Raw genomic sequence first — 21,405 nt, forward strand, 5'->3', positions numbered from 1 at the left:
CAGAAGCCTGACGGGGACGTCCTCGTAACGGGGTGCTCGGCTGTTTCGTCTAACTGGGTATGGGAGGGAGGCTCACTGGAGCCCCACCGGCTATCTGAGAACATGCGGACGTCAGAATGGCACGGGGACATTTTGTCTAAAAGCCAAAGGGGGCTCGGGCAGCCCGGACCTCGGCGAGCAGGGTCTGGGGGCTCGGGCAGCCGCTGTGACGCTCCTCCCGGTAACCGGGGAGAAGGGCCGCGGGCTGCAGGCGGTGGGCGCCTGGCAGCGGGCCCCAGCTGCCCCGGAAGCGTCCGCGGCCTGCTAAGTCTCGGCCTCACGAAACCACCGCTGGTGGGAGCCCTGCAGTCATGGACAGTGCTCAGATGACCCCCCGGCCACGCAGAGCCAGGCAGAGCTGGGCTGGCGGGGGCGGAATTCTGAGCCTGCGTGCCACTGTTCCGGAATCCCCTGTTGGATGATGTTTCGCCTGGTTTTGAGCAGTGAGGACACTGAGCGTAGCCGCCATTTGCCCCCGGGTAATTAAGGCCAGGGGCATCTGTCCTGGTCTTCTTCCTGCCCCAGCCAAAGGCAGGCAGGGCGCAGATGTCTTAGCTGGGGTGGACCAACGAAAGGCTCTCAGTGGCCTCCTCCCTCAAGACCCCAGACCAGGGTGGAGCCGCAGGCCCGGGACCCTCCCGTGGGTGCACGTGGAGCTTCGCAGGGACACCAACACCTCCCACCGAAACTGGGGTTCATTAATGTCTCCATGTTTCCTTGTCCCCGTCTGTCTTCTCACCCGCAGACAGATGCACCTGTCACCCCCACACCCCCGTGCCTCCTGGCCTTCGGCCACATCCCCCACAGCCCCACCCAGCACCAGCCCCCTCGCCCCTGCCTCACCATCTAGGACGTGAACGTGAGGCGTGGGCGCTACACACGCTTGTGCACAGAAGCGCAGGCTTGGGCCCCCGGAGACACGCGGGGGTCATCCCAGAGACCCGGCGTACCGGCTCCGTGCCGGGGGTCTCCTGTCCCCTGTTGCGAGCGAGCTCCTTCCTCTCGCCGATGCCCTCCTGGGCCCCCGAGACCTGACAGCTCGCAGGAACGCTCTTCACACCGTGCCGTGCAGAACGCGGAGCGCCCAGAACCCGAGGCGGCAGGGCCGGGGCCCGTGAAGCCGAACGTGGAGCAGAGGTCTGGGCGGCGACTTATTCAAATTCTCCTAAAATGAGCCGCCAGGTCATTCACGCCTTCCCGTCCCCGCCTTTTATATTGGGTCATAACCTCTCCTGCTTATAAAATTATGAAGAAAAATAACCTGCCTTTGTTTTATAGGACAGTGATAAACGCCACAGTGGACCTCAGACTGTTAATTTGGCCATGAAAACCTAGCCAAAGGTCTTTAAGAGCGCAGGATGATTTTATCTCCATCGTTATGAACTGTGTTTTATGTCACGCTGTATTTCTTTGCCTTGCAGACAGATCAACCTAAAGAACTTAAGTGCGGTAAGTAGCAGTCTCATCCTTGGAAACAAAGGAGGGAAATTTTGTGGGTGACGTGTCCGCGAAGGGCTAGATACTGGTTGCTTCAAGGCCTTTGGCGCCTCAGTCGTCACCACCCGACTCCCAGGGGTTATGACTCTTCTGTTACGGGTGAGGAAATGCAAAGCCAGATCTTCCTCTGCCACCACACTAGCGCCCCCTGCCAGCGCCTGCCTGCGGGGGGGGGGGGGGGGGGGCCGCCCCCCCCCCACGCTCACACCCCGGGCAGACATCTAGGTCTCACGTCAGCCAGGTGGGGGCCCTCTAGAGGGCGCCTCCCTCCTCCAGGGGAAGAGGCGCTGGCCTGGGTGGCTCTGGGGCCCTCCCCGCTCACAGGGGCGCAGCGCTGCAGGAAGCCCTCAGCAGCCAGGCCAGCCCTTCCGGAATCCTGCACCTCTGTCAGTTCTTCGAGAGCAGAGCTGAGTGCAGGGATACAAGTCCAGGGAGTGGGCAGATTTTCCTAAGGAAGGGTGATCAGGAATTCCACCACTATTAAGGAAAAAAACAGAAAGGCACTGTTTGGGGAGGTAAATGGGTGCATTCCATCAGAACCATGTAGGTATGTTTCCTTCCATTCTTTAAAAGTTTCAGGATAGACATAAAGAAAGAAAATTAATCCTAGCCTTATCATTTAAATAAATCTCTGTGACTATCGTATGGCAACTCTTCAGATCCTCCCTCTACACGTGCACACACACACACATGTGACCCCACACACATGTGACCACACACGTGACCCCACACACACGTGACCCCCACACACGTGACCCCACACACACCTGCATGCAAACAGGTCTGGAGCCTGCCCATCAGCGGGAACTTTTCCTGCAACGACTCCTACGCCCTGGCAGCCTGTCCCTCACTCCGCCTCAGAGCTTACAGTGTCGTCTTGGCATCCCCGTGCCCGAGTCCAGCGCCAGGCCTGGCTTTCAGGTTCCCACTGAGACACTGGCAACGCTCCAGCAGGGTAAGCCATGAGGTGCTTGACACCCTCGTACACGAACTTCATCCACATCGCAGACCTTTGCATTCCCTTTCGGAATGGGATACGGACTTCCAGGCCCCTTGCGGCTGTGGTCAAGCTGCTTCCGAGAGTCAAAGCAGTTTACAATCACACAGCAGGCTGTGTGCCCGCCGGAAACATCACACGTGAAAACGGAAAGTGGGGGCGTTTCCGTCTCTTAGGAAGTGATTTGCAGATGTCTTAAAAAACCCACCCTGCCCAAGCTCCACGAACCAGTTACTCCGAATCACACCCAAGGTGACATTCGCAATCACTGAGTCAATGAACAATATATGTACAATTTTTTTTTTTTTCCATGCAGGTCCTCAGAGCAGAGAAAGGTAAACTACTTACGTCCGCCCTCTCACCCTCACGCCACTGGGTTGAATCCTGTCTCCGTCGGTGTCAGCCATGTTTTCCTTAGGCAGGTTACTGCGTCTGAGCGGGGGTGTGAGGACCAGAGAGCAGGTGCTCGCTGCAGCGGCCCAGACGGGTCACGCGCCGCAGGGTTGATTCAATGGCCCTCTGATCTCAGTGGGCGGCGCCGCTGCCCCTGACAAGGAGGCAGGCGGTCACCGGCCATCTGGGAGGCCGCAGCTGGCCGGGGTACGGCACGGTCCCGTCTCTCCAGCTGCTGCGTCGCCCTCAGCGCGCACGCGCACACACGCCCCGGCCCTGGCACTGCCCGGACAGATGTGCATGCTGCCAGGGGACACGCACCAGCCAGCGACATGCCCACCTCTGCAGCCAGGACAACCCTATCGAAAGGGTCACTTGCTCTTAGGAACAATGACCGCCGTCCACAGCCAAGGCCTAAGAGCCAACATGGCACAGCAACAAGGCCCCCGACACCAGTCACAGGGTGACCTTCAGCAAGTGGCACTCCCAGCGAGTCGCCTTTAGAGTGAGGACATTGTTGACAGGCCCGCCCCAAGCCGACGGGTTCCCCAGAGCCTCGGGTGGACGAACGGGGCAGTGTCAGTCACCCCGAAGCCTCACCGGTAGTGTCCTTCTGCCTGTTAGAGCTCAGCCCTGTCCAGATGGTGGGTGCTGCCCCGGCAGGCCTCGGGGGCATTGACAGTGACTGACCTTGGCAGTGCTGGGTGGCTGTGGGAGGCGTGAAGTGACTTTACGGCCCGTCACGGCCTATCACACCGCCATTCCATCAGAGGTGACCACTTTGTGGTCAACCTTGGGCAGAGCACAGCACAATGACCATAGGAAGACACGTCACCGTCGCTACGCTTCCTTAATTCTATTACTCAGACTCACCACTGGAGAGTGTTTTATGGGGTTTCATATTCCAGGGTTATTACCTGCCCTTGGTGATTCTGGATGGCTGCTTAAATTAAGTCTGTCCATGATGAAGAGGAAATAAAGGGCGGAGACATCAGCGACATGTGTAATGACCACAGGCCCCGCGGGCGGCTGGCCGGACTTCTCAAAACCCGCAGGCCAGAGGGGAAAGTGAGCAAGCGCAGGCCTGATGGGAAGTGCTGGTCAACCTCAGGACCTGGGGGGGCTCTGTGCCTGATCACACGAGGGGTGTGAAAAGCTGGGTGCCTGGGCCCGCACTAGGAACCCCTTGCCCTAAATCACCCAGCGTAGCTCTTAGGTTCAACTCGCTTGTGTCTGTCGGATGCAAGTTTCCAGGAACGCGGCCGCCTCCACTCCCAGCTCTGCAGGGAGAGGGTGTCGGCTTCTAAGGCGGCCGCCGATCCTCGCGTCCTGCACGCTGCCTCCCTCCCCTCGTGAGCTCAGCTCGCTCTCATCTCTCAAACGGCCTCCTCCACAGTCTTGCCGGCCACGTGGTCACTTCCTACCCAGAGAGTGCTTTATTTTCCTCTCCTGCCTGCCGCTGCCTGTAGTCTTCTAGCTGGTCTGCCCTTGTGCTTATTTCTGTTTGTTTACTTACAATGCCAGGACCACCTCTAGTTTTCCATCGTCTCTCCAGATTCCAGCAGAATACCTGCCCCGTCGAGGTGTGTGAGATAAACACTGGTAGAAAACACGAACGGTGCATGAAGCTAAAAGCCGCTGAGCAAATCTGACGGTCTTGGAGAGGGTGGTTTCAGGAGCCAGGGAGTGGGAGATACCCTGCTACAGCTTCGGCAAGCACTGACGATCACGCCAATGATCAGAGTGTATTGGGGGGAATTCTAGAGCTTCAGTAGATGCTGATGGTATTACTCATTTTTCTCTTGCAACTAATTAAATCATGTGTCTCCTTTGCGCAGCTCCTTCTCACCAGGGGAAACCTGAGTTGTCTCACCTGTGGCCAAACCAGAATACTCAAGAGGTGCCTGTTGCAGTTACCAGGTAAGGAGCCAGGTAAGGACCAGGTAAGAAGCCAAGAACCCCTTGTTGGGGCCCCACTGGGGAGGGTGTTGCCAGGTGTTGTCTCAGATAATGACTCACCAAAGTTCCCTGAGAAACCAGAAATCTCTGACTTTTGTGAATGAGACGAATCCCAGAGAAACCTGTGAGTCACCTGGGACTGAAGCTTGTCACGTGGTCCTTCCTGCACCCAGTGATTGACGATCAGGGAAGTTTGGATCAATCATTGGAATGGCTGCTGGTCAGACTTGGAACTTGGCCATCTCTGCCTACTCTTGGTCATGACCACATGCTCAGCTGGACTAGTTCTGTCCAGGTGGTCAGCACAGAAACGCAGTCTCTGACTACCCACTGCCTGAGCAGTTCCCTGCGATGTCTACATCGCAGTCCAGTGGTCCAGGAAGCGCCGGCTCTGGCCCGAGACACTGTGGTGGGGGCTGGTGGCCTAGGGGTGGCCTCCTTGAAACGAAGCCCAGAGCCCCCAACAGTTGCCGGGCAGCCGCACCTGGCCCTGGCTCCAGGCTCAGTCCACGCCTCGCGCCTCACCTCCCCGCACCACACGGGACGCTGGTGCGCTCATGGGCTTTTCCTAAACCTCTTGCCCCACCACGCAGCCGCGCTCCCTCAGCCAGGGCACCTTATCTGAGGGAGCCGATGGGCATCTCAAGTGCATCATGTTGGAAACTGAGCTCGGCTTCTGCTTTCATCTCCAAACCGGCACTACCCGCCTATAAACTTGCTCGCCGTCACAAAAAAATGAGCCATTCCCGTCCCCACTGTTCCTCTCCCATCCATTCCCACCTCCCAGGACTCCACCTCTGCCACGCATCTTGAGCCCATCCATTGTTCCACAGCTCCCCAGTCCCCAGCATAAGCCAGGTGCCATCAGCTCTTGCCTGGACTGCTACAGAGCCATGAATTTTCATCTACACCTTCTTTTCATGGCATCCTCTCCAGCCGGGGGATCGAAGTTCTGTTCTCTTGAAGAATAAATAAGGCATGCTTCCTTGCCTCTGAGTCTACACATGCTGTTCCCGCCACTGGAACACGCCCTCGCCCAGCCCCTGTTCGTCCGTCAGGAGTCACCCAGTTAGTATGTCTCCAGGGCTTTCCTGAGGTCCAGAGCAGCCTGTGAGGGCCCAGTGGCCTCTGCCAGCACAGGGCAGGCTGCCACCCTCTGTGGTCGGCTCACATCGTGACCACAATACAAGTCTCTGTCCTCCCTAAACTTGGCTGCCACAGGGCGGGGGCAGGCCTTATTCATCTGCCGTTCCCCCAAAGCTGCCACCTGCCTGCCACACGTGTGACAAGTTTGTAGATGTAAGAGCTGCGTGACTAGCATAGTTAGTTTTTGGGTGGGGCTTCTATTTTTATAAACGCTGTCCTTGAGAAGACTCCTGGTCTCTCAACGTTATCTAAAAATCACAGAGCAGATAAATTTTGCTCTTGGTGATGTTTTCCCCAGATACTCAATGAAATTGTACCTGGCTCCCAGTAAAGGTGACTGGTTCTAACAGGGCCAGCATCTTTGGTGTCCCGAGGGCAGATGACAGCACAGGTAGTGTGAGTGACCCGCCAGCATCTCCCTCCAAAGCAAGCGCTCGCTTCGACACGTATCCTACAGCAAGCCTGAGACCCCAGGTCTCATGGAAATGACGAGACCCACGAAAATACTCAGGCAAATGACAAGACCCATGTAAATATTCAGCTGATTCCATTGGTGTGGAAGAGTGCCCAACAGTTTGTCAACAGCGTTGCCCCTGGAACAGCACTGGGCCCGCGTAACTAGGTTTAAACTGTAGCAGCTCCTGGAGGCATCCTGGCAGGGCCGACCACAGCACAGGCTGAACCAGAACATTAGAGCAAAGTGTGAAGTGAGGCTCAGCATCGAGAGGCCTGCCAAGAGGAACAGCGGATGACTTTACTGTGGAGGCCAGAAAGGCAGCTTGTTTTTCGGGTTGTCTTTGATTAGTTATGAAAATTTCCTTCTGTTATTGATTTCCTTATAGTCAGCCACAGTGTTCCCTCACCTCGCTCACACTTCAAGAAGGAATAAAATGACTCTGTCGCTGTGGCCCTGACTGAGTCTCCTTCCATGGGTCAGTCTCTGCGGACCGTGAGCCCCAACCAGCTACCACCACTTTCTAAAGTAACAGTAGTTATGAGGCAAGTCGAAGCCGGTGGCTTCCGGGGTGAAGAATCACGATGACTACTCAGGGAAGGGGTTCTAGGGGAGTAGTGTGTCCTTGGGCTTGTTCACCTTGAGAACAAGGAGAAAGAACAAGCCTCTCTGCCTGGCAGAGCACAGGATTCCTCCACGCACCTAAGGGACTTTGTCCACGTGACCTTGGCCGTCACCATGGCCTAGTATCGGGGTGGCATCTTACCGAGGCAGGAAACACTAACACCCTTCAATTCTACCGTTTCCTGTAGCTCTTCAGTCTTGACGAGCAACGACAGTGTCCAGAGGAGGGGTAAGAGCGCCTTAGGTAAGAATCAGACCTACCAGGTAAATCATCCCGTGACCGTATTCCTGCTCTGTGACTCAGCTCTCAGATCACAGAGCGTTCAGGCCCCAGTGTCGCTGAGCTGGTATGTCCAGACGTGACCAGGCCACTGTCACTGATGGAGAGCACCTTGCTGTGTTAGCGTGACGTCGTTTCATCATCATTCAATACATCGTCTGGGTGATCTCCACCCTTTTCTTGGGGCATCACTTTGCCTGCACAGCACCTGCCCATGCACAACCAAAGTCCTTTTCTCAAGTGACACTGCAGGGTGGCACTGTGTCCGTTCCATGGGTCGGCATGGGATTTGCAAAGTAGGTGCATTGTGTCAGCCCGTCCAGGCCTCCGGACCCCACGTCTGCTTCGCTCCCTACAGCAGGATCAGCTCAAGCGACTTAGTTCCTGGAACTTCCAGCCCCCTTTCATAAGACACTTAGAGTCAGGTTAACTCACGAGATCGACACACTCTCCAAGTCACACGTCACAGACGATGGACGCATCTTACCGTTCCTCCATCCCTTTCCTGTGGCCGGGATTCCCTGGCCAGGTGACTCCATCTGACCATTAGAGACTCCTCCCTCTTCGACCACGTCCTTCCTTCTCTCTCATGTAGGTCATAGGCAGGAGAGCTGATAGGAAATGGCTCGTTCGCCCTGATGTACACGTTGCTAGTGAGTGTCCCAAGTGGAGGTGAGCAAAGGGGGCCGTGATTTGGGCTCAACCTCCAAATGTCAGGAACAGCATCCCAGATGCTGGACCCGGGGTGCGAAGATTTAAAGGCTAGGCAGTCGGGGTGGAACGTCCATGGACTGAACAACCCAGAAAGGGCAGAGCCAGTGAGGGGTTGAGACTGTCCCAGGGACAGGCAGCAGGGTCATCACTTAGAAAGGTGTCCAGAGTCTGAACTTGAGAGACAAAATCATGCCCAAATGAAAAATAAAGTGCAATAGGGGCATGTCAGTGAGGTGGACGGCCCTCACGTCCAGCGCCCAGCCCCGCGCCCAGGGCCAGAGCGACAGTTTGTGTGTGGTCTTACAGCTTCTCCTCGCGGGGACAGAAGTGCTTAGAGGAGCCCCAGGTCTGGACAGGGAGAAAGCGCTGGCCCCCAGAGCCTTCAAGTCTATTGATACGGAAGTAAAACCGTGCAAGGCCCTGGTTGGTACCCAACATTGGGCTTGGCCCTGAGAATACAGAACAGAGACACCCCTGCCCTCTGCTGACCTGTGCCTAAGCACCTGGCAGGCGCCTCCCACTTCCTGAGCGACCTTCATGGGGGCTCTGAGCCCGCCTCAGCCATGTAGTCAGCGCCCGCTCCCGTGCGCCCCCCCACCCCGTTCCCAGTGACGGAGCAGTCTGGGGGCTCAGGGTACACCCGAGACGCAGTTACCGCTTGATAACGAGGGGCGTAGTGATGTGATCAGTGAGTCCAGCTCAGCTGTCAGGACAGGAACAGATGGACTTCACGCCGAAAGGTAAACAGCAGAGGACCCCGAAAGGCCCAGCTCTGCTGTGCTGCGTGGCTGCGCCTTCCTGCTTTGCATTCGTGCTCAGAAGTGTCTTCTGTGTGCATTCGGTACATGTGTTTGCAGGGCTCTGACTCCTGTAACGTTATTTTGCAAATGGTCTGGAGGAGCGCATTACAGGTGCTGGTAAGCCGCGTCCGGACGCGTGTGGACGTCCCTCAACCGCTCTGCCCTCAGAGCAGGAGGGGTCTCCACCCCCTGCAGCAGCACCTCCGGGGGGCGGGGAGGATCAGACATGGCGCGGCACTGCGCGAAGGCCTTTCACACTGAGGAAATGTAAAACAGTAGTCACTGACGCGCCCCAGGGGACACCACGGCAGGTGGCGTGGTGATGAGGCTGCGCTGCGGCAGCTGTATTAGCACCACACAGACCTCCCCAGCGGGCCTCCACTGCTCGGCAGATCGCCTCCTGCCACGCTCCCATGTCCAGGTAGGGCAGGTTAGTCAAGGAGCCCCTGAAACCCAAGAGCAATGCTCGAGTCACGAACATTTCTCAAACATTAGCTGCCATCATTTCAGAGCAAAATCAATCAACTACTTGCAGCGCCTCAGACTCGCGTTACCTGCTCGGATTCATTCAACAAAGGCCCCATCAAAACCTCAGGGGGAAATTGGGGGGGGGGTGTTTTATTTCATTTAATTCACTTTCTGAATAGACTACATAAGCGAATCGCTGTTCCCAAGTGCTTTTGTTCAAGTTGGACTTTCTGAATATTCAAGCAAGGCACTTGAATATTGAAATATATTAAGTCCGTTGTCACAATAGCATGGAAAAGTCATAATTTCAGGGCCCTGGGTATTCATCTGTACAAGCTGCATCATAGGGGCTTGGATGAAGGTTCGCTTCTCCTCCCAACACGGCCTGTCCTTTCACCGCTTTGAATAGTTTCGGCTGTTGCAGGGATAGTCTCGCTGTGTTGTTTCAGCACAGTTTACAGTTTGAACCCTTTTTTTTTTTTAAGATTCATTTATTTATGCACACAGAACTGGGGTACAGGCCAGAGGCGTAGGGGCGATGAGAGGATTCACCAGAGACAGAGTGGGGAGCAGAACAGGCAGATGGACGAAGTACACTGCTGAGAGGAGCAGCGGGCGGGCCAGGAGGGGTCTGCGCGCCCTGGGGGTCACCTCCAGGGTGGGAATTGAACTCATGCTGAAGTGGCTTTAGCTTCTTGGTGCTGCGCTTTAACCCGCTGCGCCACCAGGGAGGGCCCTAAACTCATTTTTTAAGCACTGTGACACTTAGCTGTCCTTTGCCAGGATTCACTTGGCGCTGGGCCCCGCCTTTTCGCCGTGCTATATCGGTGACCGCACACCTGCACACGTCTGGGCCTTTCACACCTGGCTCCACGTCTGAGTGTTCCCTACTACGTCCACACCTTTGTATTCATTATGGTTTAGTGGCTCGACTTTTTAAATAAAAACATACCTGAATTTTAAAAATATACACTTCACACCCCCTTCCCAAACAATGGAAAAGACCTAGAGGCTTCTATTGTAAAGTATGGACTCAGCAGTCTGTTGGGAAATGAAGCGCATTAACTTACACATAACATTTTAAGAGAGAGACGTCTTTAACATTCTTCCAGCTTTCAAGATCACAAGCTGGTGCATGAAGTCAGCTTGCTATGACGAATATTTTTAAATTTCAGTGATTGGACAGTTGTCATATATGGCAACTTCTGATTTGAATCACAAAATTTCCCAACAGGCACCCTTAAGTCACGCATGAAGCGTGGACCCATTAAACTAACACTTTCAAAACTTGGGGAGTCGTTTTTGTTCTCCTCAGTAAACTTAAGAGAAAAACTTGGCTTTCAGAAGCCAAGTAGCAGAACAAACATACAGCTGATCTAAATGTCACGGCACCAGCATGTGAATATGGCTAATATTTCCGGTAGTATTTGGCCACCTAAAATGCTCTGTCACAAGCATCCATTTTCTTCAAAGTTCTGGTTAAGTTGCCATCCAGGAGTGTAACTTTGGTCTGTTTCAAGGCTGACTAAGGTGAGCTCGCTTAGCATTCCGCCCTCACACTAACATCTTCAGCCACCGTAGATGGTATTATTGTCCAGAACATGTTTCCATATTGTTTTGATGCCCTCAAACCTTTATGATTTATTTCATTTTTTCAAAGATTTATTTATTGGGCCCACCCTGGTGGTGCAACATGCTAAAGCTATCAGCAGCTACCGCAGCATGAGTCCAATTCCTGACCAAGGCGGTGACCCACATGGTGCAGCAGACCTCTCCTGTCTCGCCCGCTGCTCCCCTCAGCAAGGTATGTCAGTACATCTGCCTGTTCTGCTCCCCACCCTGTCTCTGGGGGATCCTCTCACCACCACCCCCACACACACCTCTGGCCTGGACCCTAGTTCTTGGCTGCCAATAGCTTCATAGTGCTACGCTTTTACACCTTGTGCCATGAGGGAGGGCCCCTTTCTGATTTTCTTGATGTAATTAATCCTTGCTTAACATCGCCAATATATTAGGGGTCTCTTTCCTTAGCATTCCTCCAAGGCTTCTTTCCTTGTGGTGTTAATTTCCTGAAACTCTCATTAGCATTTTCTGGAATGGCTTGCAGTGGAAATGTGTTGCTTTCATTGAAGTATCCAGAGAAAACACTACATCAGACTCGACACAGAACATTACCTTAAAGCTTGGGTGCCATGTGAGATCGCATGGTCTCTACTGTTAGATGTCTTGCTAGTGCCCTGCCTGGGTCCCTTGAGGAATAATGATTCACAGACCTGAACAGACCTCGCCAGTGTTTATGGACTTTTATATATAATATTTGTAAAATCACATTTGCAAATAAGACCGGACCACCTACCTTGTTTAAAAAAAAAAAAAAGTCAACCACTGGGTCTGTCCAGTGGCAGGTGCAAGTTTTTCTAAATTCCTGTTTGCATTTGAAAGTCTCATTTTATAATTGGCAACAAATATTGCCAGTTGTTTTCCACAAAGTGACAAACTCAACTTTGTTCTTTTTAAATAAAACGGAGCAGATGCCCAGTCTCAGTGACCACTGTTTGCCAGTTATTCTTCCAGGTTTAAAAAAAAAAAAATGTTCTTTCACGAATACAGAAAGTTCTTTTCAGTTAAGAAAAACGGTGTTTCCTGAGTTGGGAAAGAACTTGACTTATTTAAGAAACTGAACCGTGTCCACTGGGGGCAGAGCAGGGCAATGGGAGGTGAGAGACGGGTAGAGAAACTCCAAGATTGCCCAGGGCCTTACTGATGGAAAGCAAATGTCGGGATTTGTGCCCAGGAATGGTGGGAGGACTTACCCCAGGCGCCTGGGAGTAGCTGAAGCAAAGCCCAATGGCAGGGCCGGGTGGGGCTGGTCTGGGGCTCGCAGATGGCCGCGGGATGGTGCCCAGAAGGTGCCACGACAGGGGGAGGAGTGGCGGGCCTAGGCGCCCGGTGGAGGGGCCAGGAAACCCGAGACCGGGACAAGACCGGCTCCAAATGCCGCCGAACTCTCCGCAGCCCGTGAGGAGGGCGCGCAGCTCTGTGCCCCTCAGAGATGTCCGTCTCCCGCCAGCCGCAAGGACCCCGAGAGCCTGCTGTGCTACAAAAACGCAAGCTGGAGAAGACCTTCCCCGGCAAGGTGTGAGGACAAGGTAGGGACTCTGGCGCCTTCGCGCACGCGAGCTCAGCGAGCGGGAGCTGGCTGGACGGTGCCCAGCGGGCGGCCTGCGGCGGCCCGCGCTGAGCTCGGTGTCTGTGGAGTCGGCCCGCGGCGCGTTCTGCGGTCTTGCCGGGCCTCTGGCGGGCGCCTTTCCGAGTGGTGTCATTCCCACTCACCCAAAAACAGGGAAATGTAGGTGTGCGATGAGCCCGTCCACCGTGGGATTTGTATACTTCGTTTGCTTTGCCGGCAAAAGAGCCACACACCCCACACTCGTGTTTTCCACCTCGACCATTTACTGAGCTCACCGCCGAGGCCGGAGAAGGCGAGCGGGCGCGGGGCCTGGCGAGGGACGCGTCCTCGGCCGCCCTGGTCTCTGCCCGTCTCCTCCTCAAACGGGCCCCTACAGTGAGCCTGCCCGGGACGGGGCCCTCCCATCTGCTCAGGGGACACAGCAGCGTCCCTCGGTGGCTGCCACGTCCCTTCTGTCTTCCCCTGTGACGCCACCCGTGGCAGCCCTTCTCTGTCAGTCACAGGGACACGCCGCCGGGCGCCCCGCCCAGATCCTCGTCCCCTCGGGCCCCTGCCACAGCACTCACGGAGGGCTGATGCAGAAGTGGGGCATCTCGTTGACCCGCCCGCTCTGCAGCCAGGCCAGCCGACGGCACGGGCTTCCCCTGGCCACTGCAGGGGCAGCCTTGGCCAGCATGGCTACGCGGAGGGCGGTGCAGGAGGGCCTCCGCAGGTGGGGTGGCGTATGGGGGCCTTCCACGGTGGACACGCCGGTCAGTGGCTTTGCTTCCAAGCTGCGGTTGCTGTTTCTGTGTCCACCTCCCGGAGCTCTGCTTCTCCAGGTTCAGGATGAGACTTCTGTACAGACTCTGTACAGTAGCTCAGACTGTGGTTTCACACGGGACCAAAGTCCATTTTCAGGAACGACTCAGTGAATGACACTTGTCTTTCGCCCATCTTAGCTACCACAGCCTGGATGGCAGGATGCTCCCCGCAAGGAGTGGTACATTGGGGAATACAGTCGCCAGGCCGTGGAAGAGGCGCTGATGAAGGAGAACAGGGTGAGCCGCCCCCCCCCCCGCCCCTGCCAGGCCCCCTCGCTGCCATGGGGCCCCATCTCTGGCCTTCCCTGGGCCATGGGCATCACGGGGCGCGAGGCGCCCCGGTTCCTGCCTCGCCTGTGTCTCCCAGGGCGGGGAGGGGTCCTGGCAAGGGGGACCTCAGGCCGAGTTCTGGGTCTGAGACTGGCTCGTGCCGCCGCTCGGCCACGCCACCCCCACGGGCTCCTGAACAGCGTTAAGGGCAGGTTTCTCTGGTAGATGAAAATAGCAGAGTCAAGTCTGAGGAAACATTCTGAAGATCAAAAGCGGGACTCTTATTTGATCTGAAGAGCAGAGAGACGTTCTGCCCTCTCAGCTCGAGCAGGCTTTTTATAATACATTAAGCCGAAATAGTCATAAGCAGACAGCCACCGAACAGCACATTGGAGTTGATGTTCTTGGTATCTGTCACCTCCCACCCCCAGAGCTTGTGATCAGCTTCTCGGCCATCTCGGCCCCGCCACGGCATGGTATCACGCGGGCGCAGCCCGGCGCTGGCCGGGGCGCCCTCCCCTCCCCGGGGCTGACTCACAGCCCCAGATCTCCGTGGCTCAGAGCAGACGCCGTCCCGCCTGTTCTGTTTGCTGCAGGCTTGCTGCCCCGAGGGCTGTGCACTGCCCCCTGCATGCACGACTCGGGGCCTCTGCCCCTGCATGCACGACTCGGGGCCTCTTCAGGCTCCCCTCAGTGGCAGCGAGCGAAGCCTCTGCTCACACCGTGCATGGAGGAAGCGGAGCCCAGATGAATGGATTCATATTTTCCTTTCGGGTTGTCTGTTCTGTGGAAGTGTGTTTCGCATCCGTGGAAGGGGGTGCAGTTTGCACAGCAGGCCGGCCGCCTCCTGGTGGCGGTCGGCGGCGGCGTCCGTGCTGGGGAGTCCAGGCCGGAGGGCCCTGCTCCTCCCGTTCTCGTCCAGACCATGTTCCGGGCTCGAGTTTTAAGGGTTCAGTAGCCTACTGAGCGCTGTGGTAGCGCACGACCCAGAGAGTGAGCGAGGCCACCTGATGTCCCCGAAGCCTGGTTTACTTAGAGAGCAACAGTTTGGTTTTTGCTTTTCAGTGTTCTACTGACTGGCCACAAAACACGAGGGCTTCACGGAACCCTGAGTCCCCAACCTGTAAAATGGGGGCGAGTCACCTCCTCGCAGCCCACGTAAAGCTCCACGAGCTAACGCGTGTCACGTGTCGGGCGACTTGAGGCCCGTTCTCAGGGACCCCCAGCTGCCGGCTTCACAGCGTCCCCGTCACGCGTAAAGTCCGTGTCACGTGGCGTCATCACCATTACTCCCCGGAGCCGGGCCTGCGTACATACAAACATCAGCCACGTCTGTAAATGTGCCCCACAGAGGACGATAAAGCGACTGTCCAAGCATAACCGTTTTCGGGGCTCTGTGAAGTGCGCCCACACAGCACCGGGATCACGGCTGTGGCGCCCCAGCCCTCCCTCCCGCCTCGGGGAACCGGCCCCGGCGCAGTGGCCGCTGCCTCGGCCTGCGTGTCGGTGTTTTCCGCGTTGTAACAGCCGAGCCACGGCCGCAGAGCTCAGCCGGGGTGTGGGTGCGGGGGCCGGGCGTCTCCACAGCCCGGCCGGTCTCGGCTCACCTACAAGCCGCAGGGTCCTCGCTGACCACCCTCCGGCGAGCGCACGCATGCACCCGCCCTCCCCAGCTGGGCCCCTGGGCCCTGAAGCTTTGGGGTTTCCTCTCTACAGCCTCGCAAGCCGCTTTCTGGCTCCTTATCCTCACCCACACTCGCTGCAGCTCAGCCCAGGCTCCCCACGTCTGCCCAGCCCGCCCCTAAGCCTTCCCGCGGCCTCTCCACTCACCTTGACAGCCTGGCTTCAAGGCCCCATAAAGCCCTGCCCAGCATGGACACTGCCCACACAGCCCCTATTGTGCTAAGTTCCCCTCCCTCAAGAAACTGTGGCCCCCACTCTCTCAGGAGTGACCTGCGCTTCAGGCAGAACAGGAGGGTGCAAACATGGCAGCTTGCTGGGGAGGGGTCTTCCTCCAGGTGGCAAAATGCTGTGACCCTAAAGCTGAGGGCCCAGAAGCCTTTGGGAGACGTTGCTTGGCTAGAGACAAGAGCGGAGGAGGGAGGACGGGAGGACGGGAGGACGGGAGGTGAAACCATAGACAGCTGAGCAGCGACCGTGAACCTCCCATGAGGTTGCAGGCGGCTCACTGGGCACGGCGGGGTGGGGGGAGATTGGCAAGAAGGGGGTGACCGGCTTTCTTCCCAGCAAATAACAAGAGCCCTTCTGCGGACGGGCGGGCACTGACAGGCGCTAAGCGCCCACTGCCGGCGATGCCTCGGAGGCTGTTTTGCAGCTGGGTGCAGGCAGCACCCCTGCAGCCAGAGGAAGGGGGGGCGCTCGCCGGGGAAGGTCACTGTTCTCCCCTTTGCTTCAGGACGGCACTTTCCTGGTCCGAGATTGTTCCAGCAAATCCAGAGCAGAGCCCTACGTGTTGGTGGTGTTTTACGGGAACAAAGTCTACAACGTGAAGATCCGTTTCCTTGAAAAGAACCAGCAGTTTGCCCTGGGGACAGGCCTCAGAGGAGATGAGGTGGGTATGACCCGGAGGCTTGCCCTCCCCAGGCTGGGGACCGTAAATGAGGGGGAAGGGCACCGCCCTGCTGGGGGGATATGCTGTGTCCCTCCAGCCCTTCGGCAAAAACACAGGCCCTGCCTGACCAGGTCAGCTGACAGGACCCACAGCCCGCCCGTCCACGCCACACCCCACTGCCCTCCACTGCAGACAGGCGCTAATTGCCTGCTGCCTCTGACATCTCGGAAAGCTGCCCACTGGACGCCTCTAAATACCACCACAGGGAGCCCTGCTCAGACCATCTCCCCTCACCACCCCTGAGCTGAGCTCCCACCGGGGCGCCTCTGACCGCATCTGCATGTTAGCAGCGATAGGTCTGCCTTCCCGCTGACTGCCGTCACCGCGCCAGCAGTGCCACAGCACGTCCACCCTCCATGCAGGCACACTAACCGGGGAGTCGGCAAGTGGCTTGAGCCTGTTTCGGCTGGTCTGAACGGGTCTGAACTGGCTCCAGCCATTTTGAGCGAGTCAGAACCAGTGTTCGTCGGCTTCGGTGACGGTGTGGGCTTCAGGTTCAGTGGTGTGCACATAGTCAGCCTTTTTCAGACAGCCAGACTTGTTTTTGTGTTCAGAACCGGTTTCTCATGGCTTGAGCCAGTCGGAACTGTTTTAACCTGTTTTGGCCAAATCAAGTTGCAGCCGGCTTCAGCCATTTTGAGCCAGTCAGAACCATTATCACTTGGTTTCAGTTTCAGTTGGTTTGAACACGTCTGGACCGGTTTCAGCCCGTTTCAGCCAGTCAGAGCCAGTATCAGTTTCAGACTAGCTGAAACCAGTTCAGACTGGCTGATACTGGTTCAAACCAGTTCCAGTCATATGAGACCCGTTCAAGCCAGTTGCTTAGTTGCTTTATCCAGTCAGAATCAGTAAGAACTGGTCAGAATCCGTTTTATCCAGCCAGAGCCAGTCTCAGCAGGTTTGAACTGGCCAGAACCAGTTGGAGCCACATTGAACCGGGCCGGACTAGTTTTAGCTGTTTGGAACTGCTCGACAGGGCTGAGATCGGTACTGACTTGTTGAAGTAACTAAAACCGATTGAAAATGACACCAACTGACACTGGTTCTGACTAGTCAAACAGGCCGAAACTGGTTCTGACTGGCTGAGCATGGCTGAATCTGCTTCTGACTTGTTCACGCCAACTGAAACAGAAACCAGCTGACCCTGGTTCCCGCTAGCTGAAACCAGCTCTGACCAGCAAAAACGTCCATGAGCAGTGTGTAACCCATCAGGGAGAAGCAGTGAGGACACTGATGTTCAGCTCCTGTTCACCCTCAGTCCTTCCTTGGTGTGCAGTTACCCCGCCTTGGGTTAAAAAGTGGGGCTCAGAAAATCAAGTCAACAGCCACTGACCCAGGGTGGTAAGTGGAGGCAGTGGGAGCTCGGCTAGCTCGGGAAGGGAGCGAGGAAGCCGGCCTCAAGGTCCGGTCGCCTTGGGCCGGGCGGCTTTAGCTTCCTCTAAGGTTGTCAGGCCTAAGCTTCCAGAGCTTGGCGGTTCCGCCTCGCTTCACCCGGCTCGCAGAACTTCTCCTTGAACCAAACGAGCGTCCCATGTATTTTCATTTTGGGGTTTAAGGATTGCACTTCCTTGGAGATTGTAGAAAGTGGAAACCACCGATGTCAACTCACAGGGAAACACCGTGACATTCATGCTCACGCTTGACCCACTCGCCCCGACCCCAGCCCCCAGACTCTGGGAAGGACCCAGCGGAGATGCCCTGTGGGCAGTGAGGAAGCTGTCAGACGGTGAACAGGTGGGGCATTTAAGTGCCTGTTTAAGAAGAGTCTTGGGGGGCTGTGACAGCGCTTCCTCCTCCCAGGCACCCCCAGAGATCCTTTTTCGTGTGTCTTTGCGGAGTGTTATGTTCCGCGAGACGCTTGCAGCGTGTTTGGTGTTTGAGTTGCTCGCCTTGTGCGGTGCACTTCGCCGTCAGTAGCCGTTTGGTGGATTGGAGCCCGAAGGCCGCCCATGACAGACGTGCTGCCCAGGCGGCAGAGGGTGAACGGTCACAGAGAGGTTAAGTCCCTGACCGCATCCCAGCGAAGGCTTGGCAAAGCTGGACACTGTCGGGGCAAAGGGAGGCGACCCCCAGCCCTCTGGGCCCTGGGTCTGGACGAGTCCCTGAAGGAACACCGCACGCGTTAGGCAGGGAAACGCCAACTCAGCAGCTGCGTGTGGATGTGCATTCTGAAGAACAGGGGGGCAGACCCGGGTTGTTCGTGCCATGGTTAGAGTACGGGGGGGCACTTCATCTGACAGACAGTAAGGGGGTGACCCACCTTGGAACTGCTCAAAATGGCTGAAAGTGGTTCTGACTTGTAAAGATGAGTAAAGGTGAGATGCTGGGGGTACATGTTCCCTGATGGCCCCACCCTACATGAGACCCCCAAAACTATATCCTCTTAGGTCATAAAAGGGTAGCGGCGGCGGTTTGTCAGATTAGGAGCAGGGCAGCGGACTCAGAAAGGAGAGAAACTTCTCTTCAGCCTCCAGGGCCCTCCCTGCTCTCACCCCAAGCCCTCTGCTCTTTACATAATGGGACAGAACGTGAGCCTTCAGGGCCTTGATGGGTCTGTAGCTCACCCCAAAGTGACAGGCTTATGGGGGCACCTGACCCTTTGGGAGAAAAGGACCCAGAGATTCGGGGTCATATGCAAAAACAGTCACTCGTGCACCTCTCTGAAAGCATCACAGCAGAGGCCATCAGTCCCGCCCACTGGAAAACAGCCCGCGTGTGGGCTGAAGGACAGTGACCGGCAAGGAGCTGCTTCCGTGCCTGGCACTGCGTGAGGCCATCTGGGGCCCAGGCGGTTCTTCCTGCCTTCCAGAGGCTGTGTCCCTGGTCGGACCTCTGTCCTGGTCTCTGGGGCCTTTCACTGCCCTTTGTCTTGCTGAGAAAGACGCGGCAATTTCAAAGCAGACAGCAGAATTGTTAGGGCAGGGCGCTGGTGCAGGCTAGCCAGCTGCTCCCATCTTGCTCAACTCTGCAGAGGAAAAGCTAGTGAGCAATAGGGTTTTCAAGGGTATGTTTGACTTGCGTGGCTGTGATGGCCTTGCAGATTAGAATGGAGGGTCCCCGGGGTTAAAGGAATTGTTCTGTTGCCAATGAGGTGACCGAATAGAGCACCAGCCGCATAGAGGCTTAGTTAGGCCCATGGGGTTCATCGAGGTGCTTCGTTCCTGTCTGGTCCCGCACCCCACAGGCCAGGAAGAGCTCACACTGGGGTCCAGGGAGGTGGATGAGGCCCCCAGGACACCCACAGAAGCTACAGAGAGCCAGCACGGGCAGGTTTGCTTTGCTGCATGAGGAATTTGGGGTCACCCCATTAGCATGTGGCTAGAAACTCAGGTCTGAATTCAAATGTAGCTGCTGCAGCAAAGTATCACAAACTGGATGGTTTAAAATAATAGATACATTCCCCCCGAATTCCAGAGGCTAAAAACCCAAATCAAGGTGTCCACAGGACACACAGGGCGGGTTGTTGAAACTCTTCTCAGTTATCTCCCATGTCCCCTTCCGGAACTCACCCCACTACATTCCTCCGAATTCCCATCTCGACACCCGCCTGCTCACGCTTCTTCCTCTGAGCGTCATATACTGAGCCCTCCCCAGCCATCCAGCGTGCCGACAGCAGTCTGCATCTGATTCCCTAACATGGGCATCATCTAGCTCTCCATTGACTTGCCACGGGGCGGCACTGCCAGGACCAGGGGCCAGCGGGTGCACAGGCGGGAGGAAGTGGCCGCTGGAGCAGCAGCCGCCGGCCTGGCGCTCTCCCAGCGTTCCGAGCTCTCATGCAAACACTCAGATGCTGGCTGCTTTCTGCAGGTGCTGGATAGAACCCCTGGGAAGCGGGGCGGGGGTGGGGGAGCCCACTGCAGGCCTTGCCCCAGTTTACCAGGTAATGGGGAGCCTGAGCTTGGGCTTCGACACTTGGTTTGTCACGGTTGGGGACAAGGGGAGGCACCCTCCTGGGTTCCCACAGCTGCCGCTGTGTGGAAGGGGCTGTGGGACCGCTCCCGAGAGCAACGTTGGGGGGACCCCAGAGTGGACCTACTGGCCTGAATGCGGTGAGGACCTGCAGGCGGGAGGTTTCACAAGTCGCTCTAGAGCTCTTCGGGTCCCCCCAGGCCTAGATTCTCCCCTGTTCTCGTCACCTTATCACTCATCCGCCCTTGACTTGTTTGCCACATCCTTTCAAAAAATCACTTTCTGACTCCCTTTACAATCGCATTCTAAATGCGTTCACCCCTTCCTTCCCTGGTGAAACGAAGCCCCGTAAGCCTCCGCTGTCGCCCCACGCAGACGCTGCCCAGGTCTCCATTAACGTCCCACCCTGTGTTTCAGAAGTTCGACTCTGTGGAAGACATCATCGAGCACTACAGGTATTTTCCCATCATACTGATCGATGGCAAGGACAAATCGGGGTTCCACAGGCAGCAGTGCTACCTGACCCGGCCCCTCCCGCCCGGCAGGCTGCACCCGCCCTGGTAGGGGGCACCCGGCCCCCACCGCGCGTCTTTCCCTCGGCTGCGTCTCTGCTTCCAGGGATGGCCTCTTCAGCTCCCCGAGAATGAAACAGTCTGTAGTGGAAACTGGAGAATCAATGAAGGTTTTCACAACTCAAAGCCCAGAAGGACCAGTTAAGAAATAAAAACCAGCTCTTAAAAAACGTCAACCGGTCAGCGGGGTCCTCCTGATCCCGGATAGACCTGCAGCAAAGCTCGGGGTTCGCTAAGTCCGTCTCCACGGCGCGTGGGCGCAGCTGTGGGCAACGCGGCCCCCGCGCTGAAGACGCTGGTGACTGCTGACTGTCATTAGTAATCCTGGAAATTCAGCTGTAAGGAAGGTCCGTGAATAACGCTTTAAAGGCAGAGGCCAGGAGTGCGCAACGCCCAGGGACTCTTCCGGTTTAAGCCAAATGGAATTAGCAAAGTCATAGTAAGGGGTGAAGGTTGAGTCTGAATGAAAATACACATTTGAAAAAAATCCTCCGTTCCAAAGAAAAGCAGCCCCGCCCTCAAACGAAGCGATGCCTGAGCAACAGCTCGCTGATTGGCTCAAGCCGCAGAGATTTCCTTTCATCCCTGTTTCAGACGCTGAAGAGACAAAGGCCCAAAGATCTTGCTCAACGTAAACTAACAGGCTTACTGACCT

The 21,405-nt window shown here is 56.5% G+C and overlaps 1 protein-coding gene across 1 annotated transcript in view; it reads left to right on the plus strand.

Moving 5' to 3' along the window:
- Nucleotides 1-20,742, plus strand: part of CLNK (cytokine-dependent hematopoietic cell linker) — a 63,506-nt gene extending 42,764 nt beyond the window's left edge. The window contains exons 11-19 of the mRNA XM_004681516.1: nucleotides 1,461-1,488; nucleotides 2,398-2,491; nucleotides 4,765-4,846; nucleotides 7,298-7,338; nucleotides 7,421-7,428; nucleotides 12,395-12,520; nucleotides 13,524-13,601; nucleotides 16,051-16,206; nucleotides 20,596-20,742. Of these exons, the coding sequence (XP_004681573.1) occupies nucleotides 1,461-1,488; nucleotides 2,398-2,491; nucleotides 4,765-4,846; nucleotides 7,298-7,338; nucleotides 7,421-7,428; nucleotides 12,395-12,520; nucleotides 13,524-13,601; nucleotides 16,051-16,206; nucleotides 20,596-20,742 (760 nt within the window). The remainder of the gene's footprint in view (nucleotides 1-1,460; nucleotides 1,489-2,397; nucleotides 2,492-4,764; nucleotides 4,847-7,297; nucleotides 7,339-7,420; nucleotides 7,429-12,394; nucleotides 12,521-13,523; nucleotides 13,602-16,050; nucleotides 16,207-20,595) is intronic.
- The last annotated feature ends 663 nt before the right edge of the window (nucleotides 20,743-21,405 follow it).

This window comes from Condylura cristata, unplaced genomic scaffold (genome assembly GCF_000260355.1).
Source record: "Condylura cristata isolate star-nosed mole 26May11 unplaced genomic scaffold, ConCri1.0 scaffold00012, whole genome shotgun sequence".
Classification (NCBI taxonomy): Eukaryota; Metazoa; Chordata; class Mammalia; order Eulipotyphla; family Talpidae; genus Condylura; species Condylura cristata.